General features: G+C 41.5%; 1 protein-coding gene across 5 annotated transcripts in view; it reads right to left on the bottom strand.

The window, feature by feature from the left end:
* DCHS2 (dachsous cadherin-related 2) overlaps window positions 1-16823 on the bottom strand; it is a 155248-nt gene that overhangs the window by 41958 nt on the left and 96467 nt on the right. For 4 of the 5 annotated variants that reach the window (XM_061584519.1, XM_061584518.1, XM_061584521.1 and 1 more), the window contains 6 exons: window positions 16415-16514; window positions 10783-10940; window positions 8178-9018; window positions 5664-5903; window positions 967-1101; window positions 441-650 (listed from right to left, as the gene is read on the bottom strand). In XM_061584519.1, the coding sequence (XP_061440503.1) occupies window positions 441-650; window positions 967-1101; window positions 5664-5903; window positions 8178-9018; window positions 10783-10940; window positions 16415-16514 (1684 nt within the window). Of the gene's footprint in view, window positions 1-440; window positions 651-966; window positions 1102-5663; window positions 5904-8177; window positions 9019-10782; window positions 10941-16414; window positions 16515-16823 lie in introns of those variants that run through there. The other variant, XM_061584522.1, reaches the window with a different exon arrangement.

The raw sequence follows: 16823 nt of genomic DNA, 5'->3' as shown, positions 1-16823 counted from the left end.
CAACTCCCAACTTGCAGCCACTCTGGGAAGAAACCACAGTTGATGGTATCAAAAGCCACCAATATGTCAAAAATCAACAGGGTTGCACTGTCCCAGTGCTGACCAGTTATTAACCAGAGCAACCAGAGCCATCTCAGTGCAGAAACCAGGCCTGAAGCCAAACTGAAATGGGTTGAGACAATCAGCTTTATTCAAGCATGCAAAGGAATACTATTTTCTAGAAGGAGTGCAATAGGGTTTCATTGTGGAGAGTACCAAATTAGTACAAAAACAGGCCTGTTTCTCACAATAACCATATGATTTAACCATGCCATGCCATAGCACAACAAACTCAATATGTAAAAGAATACAAACAAAAAAACCTCTTAAGAGATCAGAAAATATTAAATTGTGGCATCTCGATTTTTTTAAAATTCAGAGCATAATACAATTCATCTTACCAATGATCCGATATTGCACAGTTCCATTACCAGCAGCATCCTTATCTATAGCCAACACAGTTGATACTGTTGAAGGCTCTTGGTTCTCCATAATTTGGATCTTAGAAACTGGAAGGAGGAACTTGGGAGTGTGGTCATTTTCATCCAGTACTCTGAAGACAATTGATGCTGTACTGGATAAAATGGGAGTTCCGCTGTCTTGAACTAGAACTAAATAGAAAGGAGCATTTGAAAGCCAGTTTACAAAAGAAAGATGATTTAAACTGCCTACCACAATATCAAGATAACAAACTCTACATGCCGTTCTTCTTAAGAGTCCGTTCAACTTTATGTTTCTGAATGTTGTGCTGCTATTGTTTTGCTACGTTTTCTTGATATGGCATACAAACCATAAGTAACTTCTTCCATGCCAACCTCATTGAAAAAACTGAATTACTTGCAAAATTTGTACAACATCCATTCAGCTGAAGGACGTAGATGACTCTGCAACACCAAACTCTTTATATAGCATCACAACTATTTTTACCTTTAATAGTGAAGATATCTTGAGTCTCCCTGTCAAGTGAGATGGCTGTTGTAATCTCTCCAGTATCTTGGTTTATTTGAAAAAATTCATATCCAGGTCCTGATAAAATTTCATACTGAAGTAGAGAATTGATACCTTAAAATACAATGGGGAAATCGGTAAATTCTCTAAACGTGTATCAAACCTCAATATTAATCAGCTTGATACTGGCTTACTAGCTATTTTCCTGGGGAAATTTTTGGTATGAAAATGACCTAGGTATTATATGACTGCATGCACAGTCCTAGGTTAAATTCCCAGCATCTCTAGTTAAAAAGGATCAGGTAGAAAATGACATGGATGGCCTCTACTGAAGTCCCTGTACAGCTGCTGCCAGTCAGAATAGACAATACCTGGATAGATGGACCAATGGTCTGACTCCGTATACAGCAGCTTCCCAAGTAATTTTGGACACCTGTATTTTTGCATTACCCACAGTAGGAGAAGCAACCTTAATTAAGCAAAAACAAATCTTTACTAAAAATAGGGTAGGCTTCAATACACTATTTTTATCACATTATGAGGCAATATTTTTAACCAGTTTGTGGAGAGGTCCAAGTGAACATTGGCTCCTGAAGAGATTGACAACTTTTGATTTGGGCTGTTTTCACATTGCACTCTATTCCATTATTCTGACGGTTTCTTACCTAGTAATCTGGGTATTATATTTGATCTTTCACATGCTGCACAAGCTAGTTCCAGAATTCTAATGGAATGTAGTGCAAGTTTAGTGCAATTTCCGTGATAAATAGTCCCAGAAATAATCTGTTAGCAAGGCTGGGAACCAGGAAGATTTCAGGAGTTTTTCGCTAGCTGAAGCCACTCATGTGACAGGCATCCCAGCATGCAGTGCATTTTCACCCTTTAGTCAAGCGGGGGGGGGGGGTTGCCTGATGAAAATTGTACTGGTATTCCAGCATCAACACAGATAGTAGCCGCATTTCTCTCACACTCACCTGTGTCTAATGGGGAATTTTTAGATACAAACAGTAAGCAAAATATATTCTTTTAGACAACTATAGGGTTTATAATGTAGAATAGTATAGCAAGCCAGCTACAAATCCTCTCCTTGGAACTGACATCCCTGCCTGTAACGCAAATGTGTGTATAGTAACTGGTATGTATGGTATGCTAGGTACAGCCTGGCTCAATAAGACAAGATAAGGGGAACAGAACACTGGTACTGAACATCTCTGTACTCTCCAAGGCCTGAGAAGGATTAGCACTAGAATGTATTAGCTCATAGTAGAAATGTGCTGGTATGAAACTTGCTGAATATTACCTGATTGGCTAGAAAATAATGTAGACAGTGTAACATCTATGTAATGCTTATGTGTAGCTTCCTCATTGGGATATGCTAATGTCTTTGTCCTGGAATGTATAAAAAACCCAGGCAAGCTGTGCCACGTTGCAACTCTCCACCACACTCAAGGGAGACTGACCGTGCACACATAACCAATAAAGGCCTACCTTTGCTGCAAGCCTGTGTCTTCAATTTTCTCAAGGACCCTCGGTCCAACAGACTGTCATGTCGATAAAACTAAAATAATTTTAAAAGTCAGATCCTAAAGGGAGAGGGCTTGCATGGTGACGGGATGAGATCTTAGACCTCCTACACAGTAGGTAACAGTGTGCATGTATATAATGGGTGTTGTATGAAAACGTGCTGTGTGAAAGATGGTTCTACGAAATGCCCGAATATCAGTTGAAAAACTGCTCTTCTTTAACGCAACAGGTACTGCAGTGTGAAAGGGATTTTAGCAATCAGGACAGAAGTGCTACCTTTTTAATTCATTAAACTAATGCAATCAGCCCCATGTGTGAAAGCATCCCTAGAATAAGCTTGTCTATCATCCAGCTACTGTCTTGCTACCTCAGGGAGGTGTGTTTCACTATTTGAGAATCCTGTCTTCTTGATTTTTATTCATGCATCTTACTTTAGAGCCCAGGGAGCTGCAACTACTGAGTTTATATGGTAATTCATATTACTTTGTTACCATGCAAAATCAATACCACTTTCCGGTATGCTGCAAGAGAAAATGTTGTTTATTAAATTTAGCAGCAGTTTGTTTGTTTGTTTCTACAGCTGTATGCCTTCTGTAGCAGGAATCCTGCTTCCCATTCACATCTTTTATTGCTTCAGAATAAATTGTTCCCATATTTCTTGTGGTTTCAATGCTCTTCAGAGGAAAGCATGGCACCATTTTCGCAACGTGTTATACAGCAAAGGCACTGATAGTATTAACTATAATGGATTTAATCCAGTATTTTGAGGAAAAGATAGCAAGTATACATCTCAAGTTATTGTACATTATATTGTTTGCAACTAAGCAAAACTTCATTCCAGTCAATTGAATTGATTAAACATTTGTCATTGTTACATATGAACATATATTTAGGGATGCATACTGACCACAGGATTTGGTTTGGACCCGGATTCGGGTCTCTACAGGGTTTGGGAACAGCCTCTTGAGGAGTACAGTTCGAGGGGTTTTTTTTCAAAGGAGATGCTGAAAAACTCTACCTCTTGCAATGTAAAAAATGGCAAAATTAGGCAATTTTAGATTCTGGACTTCATGGAGTTATTGGTGGTGATGGGAGTCTTTTTTGGATGTTAATGTGGATTACTTCACTTACTTTAACACATGGTACACCAGCCCTACTCCATTTGGGACCCTCTTGTTCATTCTCCTGAGTATGGCCCTGGAGCTCTGTCCAAACTCTTGCCCTGATTAAATCACTGGCAGTGCATCTCTTTGCATTCAGGTCTGACTCTTTTAAGAAGACTTGCTTATACTGCTGGAGTTAACAGCAACATAAAAACAACCCAACATGATGAATTGGGCTCACACAGGTTCACCAAATAGCTGTTCCACTTTAAGGTCACTTGTATATAACCAACTAATCCAAGTCCATGTGTAAAATTGTGGTCTAGATTTGTGGACCAGCAATGCCTCTCTGATGCGCCTCCATTAGAGAGTTTTACATCTGATCTCTATGCAAGCATGCATATGAAAAACATTACTTTGGAACTCTTTCCTGACATTGCTATTTCAGGGAACCCCAGGAGCAAGTTCCTAGGTTCTTCCTGTGTTCTAGTAATAGGACCACCACAGAAAAATCCAGGTGGACAACTAATTTGAATTCAGTGTGGGAATAATCCCCAAAGCATTCCTGCAATGAAAACAGTAATAGTAGACCTGAAGGTTACTGGATGAGAGAGAAGAAAAAGAACCAAGCAAATACCTTCCTCCTTGACTTGGTTGGTCCAGAATTATGAACACCTATAGTTGGTCTCCTATCAAGTCCTCTGCTTGCTCAAGTTTCTTTACAAGACCAGCAGACACTCTGCTGTCACTGTCATTGTGTGTCCAGTTATGTACAGTCAAACCCCACTAAAATCAATTGGACATTAGCAAATGCAACCAATGCTGCACCCTAGAATTGTGAAAATACTGTTTGTTGAACAAAGATTCCACATGAGCCAACACCCTTCTCTGTTTGTTTTTAACTTAGCATTTGGGGAGAATTAAAATACAAAGGAAGCCTTCATACTGCTGCTCCTGTAGGTTACATTCCCTTTTCAGCTGCACTGAACGAAACAGATACTGGGATTACAGTGCCCCATTCTGGCCAAATCAGATTAATGCATGCTGGCAATTACCATTAAGCATGTCAAGTTTATCGAATTGCTTTTGAAATAGTAAAGCTAAATGGCTAAAAACATGCTCCTCAAAACAGTACAGACAGTTATCCTCATAAATCCCATGTGCTTTGGTTGGCATCCACTGTTGGAGGCATTCAATCCATACAAAACTTGTCTGGTGAGAAAGTCAAAATCTTCCTCAGCACCCTACCCTGCTATGGAAGTTCATACCTTCCTTCCACAGATCCCTGCTCTGTACTTTAAGAAGCACGGTCGTAAAAGAAGGGCCATAGCTCAGAGGAAAGCAAGTTTTGCAGAAGGTCCAACGTTCAATTCCTGCCATCTTCAGTTAAGAAAAAATCAGAGAGTGATGGGAAAGACCTCTGCCTGAGACCCTGGAGACCTGCTGCCAGTTAGAGCAGGTAATATTGGGCTACATGGACAAACAGCCAGACCTGGCACAAGGCAGCTTCTTATGTCCCTAGGAATAGCAGTTGAAACATGATGGTTATAATCTAGTTACACTTATTTAAATTCCAGGACTGCATCCCTTCTGCGTCAACTTAGTGGCCTGTTTCGCATGTCACACTTAAGCCAAACCATGACTTAGTGCAAACATGCAGGCTCTGGGAGAGGAGATCCTCCCTGTTCATCCTCCTGTGATGCTGAACTACGCCGCAGCTTGACAGGCTTGTGGTTTAGCTCTCTCCAGACTAACCCTGAGCTGTAACCCAGGTCTGTCCTATGGTTTATGGCTCATGGTTTGTCCAGAAGAGCTAAACCACAAAACTGTGTATGGATGACATGCTAAGCCAAGCCAAGCCAAGCCTTACCTCAGGACACCAGCAGGGTGACCAGGGAAGAGCAAAGTGTAAAACTTAATCTGCTATTCGACAGTAAAATTCAATCTTCAGTTTAGGAGCTTGCTAGTGCATAAACTGAAAGAGATTAGACTGTCGACATTTTGTCTATTTGAAGGTAATGTCTGTAAGCTCTTTAGAAAGCATACTACCTGAATCTTTATCTGTGGCTTCAACTTTAATCACAACTGCTCCTGGAACTTCATTTTCACAGATGGAAGATTCATATAGAGATTTTGTAAACATTGGCACCTCGTCATTTACATCAACAACAATTATTATCAGACTCTGAGTTGCAGATAGAGCTGGAGTACCATTATCAAGGGCCACAACTGTTAAGTTGTAATGTTCTTGGCATTCATGGTCCAAAGCAAAGACAGTAGTTAGCAGTCCTGTTGAAAGAGGAAAAATTATCATATGGATATTGATTTCTCCCAATACAGTTGCTGTTTCAATAATGCATTACTATGGCTTGATGCAGATGTCATGCCAAATCCATGGTTTGAACTAACCATAGTTTAGAAGCCAAACCAAGGTCTGAGTTCCTAAAGAACAGAGAAAACATTATGTAGCTTACAATGCAAACCTGCCTTTGCATACTATAGCCACAAGGAAGAGGACCCACCTAATGGATCATTTCCCTCTTTATTAGAATGATGCCCCCCTACCTTCAGCCACTCATTCTCCATTACAGCATAAGAACTATCATGCAACCCTCTCTGTCTCCTGAACTTCTCCAGGTCAGCTGAAAAAGTTGGCCTCAAGGCAGGCCTGTAGCCAGGGGGGCAGGGAGCAAACAGGGGTGCTGCCTCCCCTCGAGCTGTGCTTCCTCCCTATGATTTTTTGCAAAAAGTGTCTTTAATTTGTGACATGACAGACAATGACAACCTCCTTTTAAAGAATGACAGCTTATTTTAAGAACAGGAGCAATTTAAGGACTCTGAAAAATTAAGTGAATAAGGCAGGGTGAGTGCACAATAACAGCCTCATCTGGAAGAGCCACCAAACATCTGCTTACTCAGGGTTTTCCCTAATTGAGGGTGGATTTTTCATGATCACAATCACCCTATAATTACTTAAGTGATCCTGAAAAAAACAGCATGTCCCTTGAAGAGTTAATGTTAGAACTTTGTATTATGGGCTACGGTTAGACACCACCCCTTGGATTTTCCTTTGCTCTACTTTTCATTTTCATTTGTGTTCTCTACCAAGCCAGCAATAAAGAAGCATGTTTGTTTGCGTGCAATAATAAGGAAGAGTTTGTTTATTTTGCAGTTATTACAGTGAATAGTGCAGGACTGTGTGCTTATTGCTAAAAAGTGAAATAAAGAGATAACTTAAAGTGATCTGAAAAAATGGCTACCTTTTACTCTTTAAAGCACTCACTATACTCACAATCATAATCTTTTTTTCTTGATTACTTAATGGCAAAGAATGAAAACAGCCCTAGAGGAACAGAAATATTGCTGTGTACATTACAGTTACCTAGCTAGCTAGGGGCTGGCTACCTAGACTGTAACTCAGGCCTAATTTCTGATTTCCCAATATATGCAGCTCAGCATGAGGCCTTTTCAGGGTTTGTTGCCAAAAAAATCAACCCTGCCACCAGAAAAAAATTTGCTTACCACAGTTAGTTTCCAATTGCTTAGTTAGTCCTTAGTTAGTCCTTTATATAGCTGCCAGTTTGATTCTCCAGCAGAAAGGAAAATCTAAAGATCAGGAACAAGACTAGAAGGAAGGACTCTCAGGGAGGAGTTAACAAACACACCCTAAAGTATTTGTTTTCTCTCTGTCCTTCCTGAAGTGTGGACAAGTTTGTTTTTAAGTGGAATCTAAAATTGAGATACCTAATGCAGCACCAGGAGCTCGCTGTCATTACCTAAGTACTTCAGTTCATGAAGAATCAGAACATAGACAGACCACAGATGAAAGAGGACTATAGCTATAGGCAAAAGCAAGCTTTTGAGAGTGGATTTTCTGGGGATCTCTCAAAAATGGGAGAAAGTATTCACCAAATTAAACTTTACTCATGTAACTTAATACTTTCTCTGGATGGAGAAGAAGTGAAGGGGAAGGTCGCTGCCTTTCCCTTTCCCATGTCCTCTCCACCAGGGGAGGGGTAAGTGGCTGGTGCTATGTGCCTGTTCTTCCCCCCCCCCCAAAATGTTCCACCTAACAAGGCTGGCTACAGGGCTGCCTCAAGGGAACAAACACCCATGTCTTGTTTTCAGTAGGCAGATAGCTTCCATACCCCTGCTGGCTTTCTCCCTTCAAAACTTGCTTTTTGTTTATATAAATCACAGAGCAAAGTATAGTTTGCAAATTTGCTTCAAACCATGGTTTGTGATTCTGATTTGTGAGCCAAATGCCAGTAAATGAATGGGTAGTACATGCCTTCTCCTTACAGAGATGCTTAACTTGCTTGTCTACTTCCTGTTTTCCTTGACACTTTGTTACCAGGGCTGAAACACTCAATTAGAGTATGCATTTCGACTGTCCTTTAGTAATTGTTAAATTCCATGCTGCAGAATGCTTATAATTTTCCACAGTGCTCTTGTACTATGTGCAATCAAAAGGTTGTTTTCATAAATTAAATCAAAAGACGAGATGACAATAATACCCAGTGCAACTTCAATGGGGCTAAAAGACCTTTTTTTTAACCTTACCTGAATTTTTATCTATTACAAATGCATGGTCTGTGTTGTTTGAGAGAAGATGGTATGTGACTTGCCCATTCCTTCCTAGATCTGGATCCTGTGCGACTATGTGATGCACCAATGAGCCTACCTCTGCATCCTCTCTAACGTAGGAAAGAGGAGATGAAACAAAGGTAGGGTGGTTATCGTTGACGTCCAAAATGACAATCTTTGCTGTCAACGAACTCTGCCTGCGATCACTCACATTTACCACCTGATCTGCTGCCAGCACTGTGAGGACAACAACCGGAGTCGTCTCTCGATCAAGAGGAACTGCTGTGATTACGTTACCATAAGAAGGGTGAATTAGAAATGGATTTTCAGTGAAGTCATTCCTGCGTATAGAATACTGAAGGTTGCTGTTTAAAAAACTGCCATCTCCATCTTTTGCATTAAATGTATACACCAAAGTGCCCACGGGCACATTTTCCTCTATCCCAATTACAACAAAGTCATCCTGGAAAGCCGGAGAGTGGTCATTTTGATCTTCGACGTCAATACTGAGGAAAACTGTGTCATTCCATGGAGGACTATTCAGATAATCATTTACAACAACTCTAAGGAAGTAGTGAGATGCTGTCTCATAATCAAGTTCTTTGGAAAGAAATAGATCCCCACTAGCATTGTCAATTTCAAATGGAACATGGGAATCTTCTTCAAAGATACTAAAATGCTGTTTGTTGTTGAAATGAGGATGCTGACTAGGCAGTTTTAGAGAGCACAGCATTTGTGCAGGCCTAAAATTTTCTGGTATGACCAAATGTCTGATGTTTTGGAAAGGAACAGATTTCCCTTTGGGAAGTGGAATTATCTGAAACAAAAGAACACTTTTTTAAGACACACACCACTATCATGGTTGGTATTTGTTTAAAATATTCTTTATTTTTTCTAGGACATTAATTGCTCACAGTCTGAGCACAAACACTTCAGTTAATGCCTCAAGAACTCAATAGGCAGCACAAGTGTTTACACTCACAAGATGTTCTTGTCTATAACACCTCCTCAGCTTCAAATGTGTCATCCCTAATAGCTTAAAAAGTTTTTGCGCTTGAAAGAATAGAGCTCCCAGCATATGATAAATGGTTTATCAATTGATTTTGCAGAAAATCACAGCAGAAATTACTTTGGTGCAAACCTTTCTAAAAGTCTCAAACATTTCCAAGAATCATGATCCACGACCCGCATAATCAGTTAAAACTACAGTGGATTCTTTAAAACTAATTACAATAATTATCTACTTTTTGGCAATGTGTTACAAACCTTATATTTATCTGGCAACATAAATCTTGAAAAAGGCCCATAATTGAGGAAGTAATATTCTAGAATGGTGGCTGCATGATTTCTTATAAAAAAAATGAAAAGTGGCAAACGACAATGTAAATCTCCTCAATACTATGTAGAAACAAAAGGGAAAAGCACCACGCAATGGACAAAAAAGGCATGCTCTGGTGCTTGGTAGATTTATTGAGGCTCAACGCGTTTTGGAGTAATCCTTCCTCAGGAGCAATGGAGATCTGTTTCTTTTTCTCTGCCTGCACAGTGCCAATTCTTTATCCAGCTGCACACTAAATGAACACAGCTGGATAAAGAATTTGAACTGAGAAAAAGGCAGAGAAAAAGAAACAGATCTCCATTGCTCCTGAGGAAGGATTACTCCGAAACGCGTTGAGCCTCAATAAATCTACCAAGCACCTCTCTTTTGTCCTTAATACTATGCAACATTGTGCATCTTGCATGTCATTTAACCAGATGTGTAAAAATCACGAATGCTATCTCCTTATGGGATGTAATATGGTGCTTCCGCCAGAAAGCTGAAATTAAAGGTATCTGCTCTAAAAGGTATGGTCTTTCTATATAGGGGCAAGCAAGCCTCTTTAACTGAAGCTGTTCAGTTCACAGATAACAGTAAGTATATATACCCTGAAATTGACCTGAATGAAATACCCTGGTTTGAAATACACCAGGTTAAATAATCTACAAAGCTGCATGCATTTGCACATTTCTGATTTGCCACTTTTGTTTGGTTTATAATGGAGCAAACCTACGACTGTGATGTTAAATGGGTGTATTAAGAGAAGCAATCTCAAGAGAACCCCAAACCTCCAATTAAGAAGACATTTAGTTACCTTAGTCTGTCATCAGGCCAACAGGGTCAGACAAAAGAACAACCTGATGCAGATATAGAGTTGGATCCCCACTAAATTATCATAACAGGGTCCCATTGTAATCAACATTGATTACAATGAAATCGATTTCACATTGTATTCAACAGAATCTAAGTGCAGCTTAGTTCAGAACCATTCCATATATAAACAATATAGTTCTCTTTTGTGGTGTTTTCAAGTTTTCTCCCTCCTTCTGATAGCTTCTGCTGAACGGAGCAGAAATGACAAATGTTCAGCTCCAAATCTGCAGCTCTTATATTTAAAATCAAATAAACATTTTATCTTTTCACAGTGTACTGGCTCAACAGAGAAATATATAAATTGTGGGGGAGAGGGTGATCCAGGCATGCTTTCCTATCTCTTGCTCAGGATACTTTATTCAAGACAACAATATCTGTTTAAGCCAATACCTCAATGTTGATGACTATTTGTCCTTGAAGAGGAGGAATTCCCTGATCAGTTGCAGTGATCACCATACGATAGCTTGAATGCCAATTATACAAAAGAGCTTCAGTGGTTCTTAACTCACTACTGCTGCTGTCAATCTGAAAGTGACCTAAACTTTCCCCTGGAAAAGATACATCACTATTAATATACCTGCACATCAGGAAGCTGATATATAAACAACACGTTTCAGAACCAACTTAAGTACTGAGCACAGTATCTAACAAAGTAGTTCTCTCAGCACAAGGGCTTCTGGCTACGCAACCAAAATTCCTTTACCTTTCCTTGTACATCTCCCATATGTCCCCTAAATCTGTTCTAGGATTTCCCCAAACCTTCTAGAGCAGATTGGAGGAGGACAGGGGGAGCGCAGGAGGAAAGAGAAGTTCTGTTGCACAAACTGAAATCCTTGCACTAATGGAACTACTTCACTGGATGCTGCCCTAAGTGGTTGCAACAGATGATTCAATAAGCAATGGTTGCATATTGAATGGTTATGCTGTGTAACTACCAACCAAAATGACAAAGTATAAAATACACAGAATACCATGGAACACATATTTTCCTCCACCTGTGCACCATTTTTAAAACTACAATATAAATGCCCTTATGTGTGCTTATGTACCATAAAACAAGATCTGAAATGCTTTAGTGAAAAATTGGTGCACAAACTATAAAAAATAGTTTCCCCTGATATTTCCTTTAAAATTATTTCAAGTGGGGAAAGGTTAACGAGTGGGGAAAAAAACTTGTGACGATGAGGCTGAAATATATTTAATGTAACCATTCTGTATAGTACATTATTTTATAACAATTCCTGAATATTAATGTTACTCTGTTAAATGTTTTCATAAATTCACTAATAGGCAAAAAAACTTGCAGTTTAAGAACGTACCTATAGCCCACAGATATTTCTATTCAACTTTAAAAAGCAGGGAAATTGGGCAGCTCTAGTGAATGCACCAGGGGAGCAGGAGACCTGACCTCCTCTCTGAGATATTGGACTGCCCTACAAATTTGTCAAAATGCAAACACAATTTGGGTTGGTCTTTCACAGTCCAATCCACTTGCTGTGTAGCTTGGAAGAATTTGGTAACATGTGCCACTGAGCATATGGTGAGTGGTGGCAACACCTGCAATCAGCCCAAATAATAGAAAAAAGACATGTGCTGTGCTGATCTTGTTTTAGCAGGGAGGAAGCAACATTATTAAGACAGTTGATATTTATTTATTTATTTATTTATTATGAGATTTGTTAGTTGCCCATCTGGCTGGATAGCCAGCCACTCTGGGCGACGTACACGATAAAATAGTATATAAAACAGTTAAATTTTAAAAACACAGTAAAACTAGCCCATTCCAAAAGCCTGCCTAAAAAAACAGGTCTTCAGGGTCCGGCGGAAGCTCATTATAGACGGGGCATGCCGTAGATCATTTGGGAGAGAGTTCCATAGGGTGGGGGCCACAATTGAGAAGGCCCTCTCTCGAGTCCTCACCAGTCTAGCTGTTTTGACAGGTGGGATCCAGAGAAGGTCTTCTGAGGCTGATCTTGTTGAGCGGCATCCCTGTCAATGCTGGAGGCGCTCCTTCAAATAAGCTGGGCCACAACCGTATAGGGTTTTAAAGGTTAAGACCAACACCTTGCATTGGGCTCGGTACACAACCGGTAACCAATGCAACTCCTTCAACACAGGAGTGATGTGATCTCTACGGCGGCCGCCTGTAATCAGACACGCCGCTGCATTTTGTACCAGCTGTAACTTCCGAACCATTTTCAGGGGTAACCCCACGTAGAGCACATTACAGTAGTCTAGGCGAGTGGTGATCAGGGCATGTACCACCGGTGGGAGCAGATGATTGGGAAGGTAGGGGCGTAGCCTCCGTATCAGATGGAGTTGATACAGAGCTGCCCAACTCACAGCCGAAACTTGAGCCTCCATGGGCAGCTGGGAGTCAAGAATGACCCCAGGCTACGGACCTGGTCTTTCAGAGGCAGTCGTACCCCGTTAAGCACCAGGTCTATATCTCCCAACCTTCCCTTGTCTCCCACAAACAGCACCTCGGTTTTGTCAGGATTCAGCTTTAGCTTATTCCTTCCCATCCAGCCACTCACCGACTCCAGACATTTGGACAGGGTTTCCACAGCCAACCTTGGTGAAGATTTAAATGAGAGATAGAGCTGTGTGTCATCCGCATACTGATGACACTGCAGCCCAAATCTCCTGATGATTGCTCCCAGCGGCTTTATATAGATGTTAAAAAGCATTGGAGAAAGGAAAGACCCCTGTGGTACCCCACAAATGAGGGGGCGGGGATCTGAGACCTCCTCCTCCAGTGCTACTCTTTGGTACCTCCCAGAGAGGAAGGAATGGAACCACTGCAATACAGTGCCCCCAATACCTAACCTCTGCAGGCAGTCCAAGAGGATACCGTGGTCAATGGTATCGAAAGCCGCTGAGAGATCGAGAAGGACAAGGAAGGTGCATTCGCCTCTATCCCACGCCCTTCTCATATCATCTACCAAGGCGACCAAGGCTGTTTCAGTCCCATGTCCTGGTCTGAAGCCAGATTGAAATGAATCTAGGTAATCCGTTTCTTCCAAGTGTGCTTGCAGCTGTTTAGCCACCACCCGCTCAACTGCCTTGCCTAAGAATGGCACATTTGAGACTGGGCGAAAGTTGTTCAGATCTTGAGGGTTCAAGGAGGACTTTCTTAAGATTGGTTTTATTATCGCCTCCTTGAGCACTGATGGCATTACTCCCTCTTCAAGCGATGCATTTACCATCAGCTTGATTCTCTCTCCCAGTCTATCTTTGCAGCTCATGATGAGCCACGAAGGGCAAGGATCAAGTAGGCAGGTGGTCGGCTTTAAAGTTGAAAGCACCTTGTCCACTTCCTCAGAGGGAAGAAGCTGAAACCGATCCCACGCCACTGAAGCAACACTGATCACCTCTGGCTCACTCCCTGTATCCACAGTGTATGGAATATTGCTTTTAATACGATCGATTTTATCCGCAAAGTGTTTAGCAAACTCATCACAGGAGACCTTATCATGTTCCAGCAGTACCAGAGCAACTGGACCGACCAGGCTCCGGACCACTTGGAATAGTCTCCTGGGACAGCACTCTGCAGATGCAATAGAGGCAGCATAAAAATCCTTTTTTGTTGCCCTTATTGCCACATGATAGGCTGCAGCGGCGGCTCTAACCAGTGTTCGATCGTCCTCAGAGCAAGACTTTCACCACCGGCGCTCTAGCCGTCTCACCTCCCGCCTCAGAGTTCGCAACCGTGGGGTAAACCACGGTGCCGTCTGAGTTCTGTTCAGGGGGAGAGGGCGTTTTGGAGCCACTCGGTTCAGTGCCCTGGTGATCGCGGCATTCCAGCCCTCCACTAGGGCCTCAGCTGAGTGGCTGTTTGCTTGCTCCAAAGTATCCCCAAGCGCATTCAAGAATCTATCTGGCTCCATCAGACGCCTGGGGTGGACCATCTTAATGGGCCCTTCAACCCCGCAGAGGGTTTGCGGCAGTGAAAGGTCCATCCTCACCAGGTAGTGATCTGACCATGACAAGGGGGTGATAGATGTATCCCCAATTTTCAGACCACTCCCCTCCTCTCCCAAGACAAACACAAGGTCGAGTGCATGACCGGCTACATGGGTAGGGCCCATTGAAATAAGGTGCAGCTCCCAGGAAGCCATGGTTTCCAAGAAGTCCCGAGGTGCTCCAGTGAGACTGGCCTCCGAGTGCACGGTGAAGTCCCCCAACACCAAAAGGTTTGGGGACTGCACCCGCACATCCGAGACCAGCCCCAGCACCTCAGCCAGGGATTCCATCGTGCAGCAGGGTGGGCGGTACACGAGCAGAATCCCTAGACTGCCCTTCGGTCCCAACCTCCAGTACATGCAATCTGCCACCTTGGTCTCATAGATTGGGGGTCTGGTGATAACCAAGGACCTTCGATAAATAACCGCCACTCCCCCTCCCCAACTACCAACCCTCGGCCGCTGTGCATACGAAAACCCAGCTGGGCACATGGCAGCCAGAGTAGGAGCGGAAGCTTCATCCAGCCAGGTTTCCGTAATACATGCTAGGTCCGATATAATTCAGATGGGGAATGCATGGTAATTGTCATGTCAGTGAGCAAAATTGATAGAACAATTGATACATATCAATGAATTTCCCTTTTTTTTAGTGGGATTTCTTGTTGATTGCACATCAGAGGAAGAAAAACAAGCACCAGCATTCTGGCAGTTATTATAGATTTACTAGGTTAATTATTACAACTATAATTAAAAAAAACCACCAACTCATTTAATGTATATAAATAACTTAATGGCATTTGAATACAATTCTCTACAATTGTTTCAGAAATGACTCCCAAAATCCAGCTGTTAAAGCAGTGTCTGATGCATCTTAAGCAAAGAGCCATGTTTCAAAGACTAATAAATTTATCGAGGCATGACCTTTAACAGGCTATAGCCCAACTCATCAGATTGCAATAGAAAGTTAGTCTGCTAAGCTTCCATGGGACTCCATCATTTGGAAAAAATAATTTCCTCCTTTTGCTCTTTTTTAATAAAAAGCTGGGGGCACTGCCATTGTTTTCTGTTAAATGACTCATGAATAAAGTGTGTAGTGTATGACTGCATATATTTAGCAGTAGAGAGAGTCATTTTTGCCCTGCATTTTTAATTTAAAAAAAAAATAAAATAAACAGAACCAGGCTCAAAAGTGTTCCTAGTTTTACTGTTGTAGTAAAAGGAAAGATAAGAACATAAGAAGAGTCCTTCTGGGTTAGACCAAAGGCCCATCTAGTCTGGCTTCCTGTTCTCACAGTGACCAACCAGATGCCTGTGGGAAGCCAGCCAGCAAGATATCAGTGCAAACACAGTTTTGCTGCAGAATTCTATCCAGCAAACTCCCCCAACAAAGGATGAAATGAGATCTACACAAGCCCCATTATTTGCTCACATTTATCTTTTGATCCCTGTTTCAGACTGTCACTGTCAAGTCCTATAGGAAGATTTCCAGTTAATCATGGGAAAGGAAAGGTCATTTTTTCCACTGGGATGGTAAAAACATTTGCCTCAAACAGATGAAATCCTAAACTGTACTGAACATGTTTTAGTTAGTATTTTATTATCATCTTAATCCTGGGTGAGTTAGTGTTTTCAGTTGAGAATTCTATGTGCAATGAAAAAAAGCATTGAAGGATAAAATGGTGAAAAGGGCTGCCCATGATCTTACAAATACTGCTATTTAGGATTGAATAGAGCAGAACTTGCTATACATGTACCTAAAGACATGTCGATTATCAGAAAAAATGGAAAACTGGACATTTTTACAACTTTCACTTGGAATCCAGGTCACAAAATACACCTCATAATAAGCAGCCAGCATGCCACATGGAATGGAGAGGTGTGGGAATTCCACTTAACAAACATGAACCAACATTTAACTGGAAAAAAGAGACATTTCCAAGAGCCACCAAGGACAGGTTCTTGCTAAAAGTTTATGCTGTACAGTTACTGCTTCCTTGACGACATATTTTGATGTCATGCACTTTCTTATTTGTACTTGAGAAGCAGGAGATTCTTACCTGAGGACAATGAATATAACACTAACCCGTTGTTCCCAGAATCAAGGTCCTTGGCAAATATGGTGGCAACCAGTGTTCCTGCTGGTTGTCCTTCCAAAACCTAATTAGCAAGCAGATTGATTAAAATCGAACTTTCCAAATTCCAAAGACCAACAAAATTCATGCATGTTAAAGAAACATTCAGAACTAAAGTGCTAGAAGGGACTGGCAGAGTGCTAATGGACAAACATACCCAGGGCTTTGTGGGTTTTTTAAATCAGGCAGTCAGAGCCAAAATGCGCAACTACAGGGGGGAAATCAGGCAGTTCAAAAATTCAAGTCATGCAAAGTTGTATAATATTAGGTGATGCAAAACGTGAACCTCAGACCCCGATCAAGCATACCCATTTCTCCTCCCCCTGCAGATTCC

Source organism: Rhineura floridana, chromosome 9 (assembly GCF_030035675.1).
Source record: "Rhineura floridana isolate rRhiFlo1 chromosome 9, rRhiFlo1.hap2, whole genome shotgun sequence".
Taxonomy (NCBI): domain Eukaryota; kingdom Metazoa; phylum Chordata; class Lepidosauria; order Squamata; family Rhineuridae; genus Rhineura; species Rhineura floridana.
Note: the sequence above shows the minus strand (reverse complement) of the source record. Positions and strands in the feature narration are given on the sequence as shown.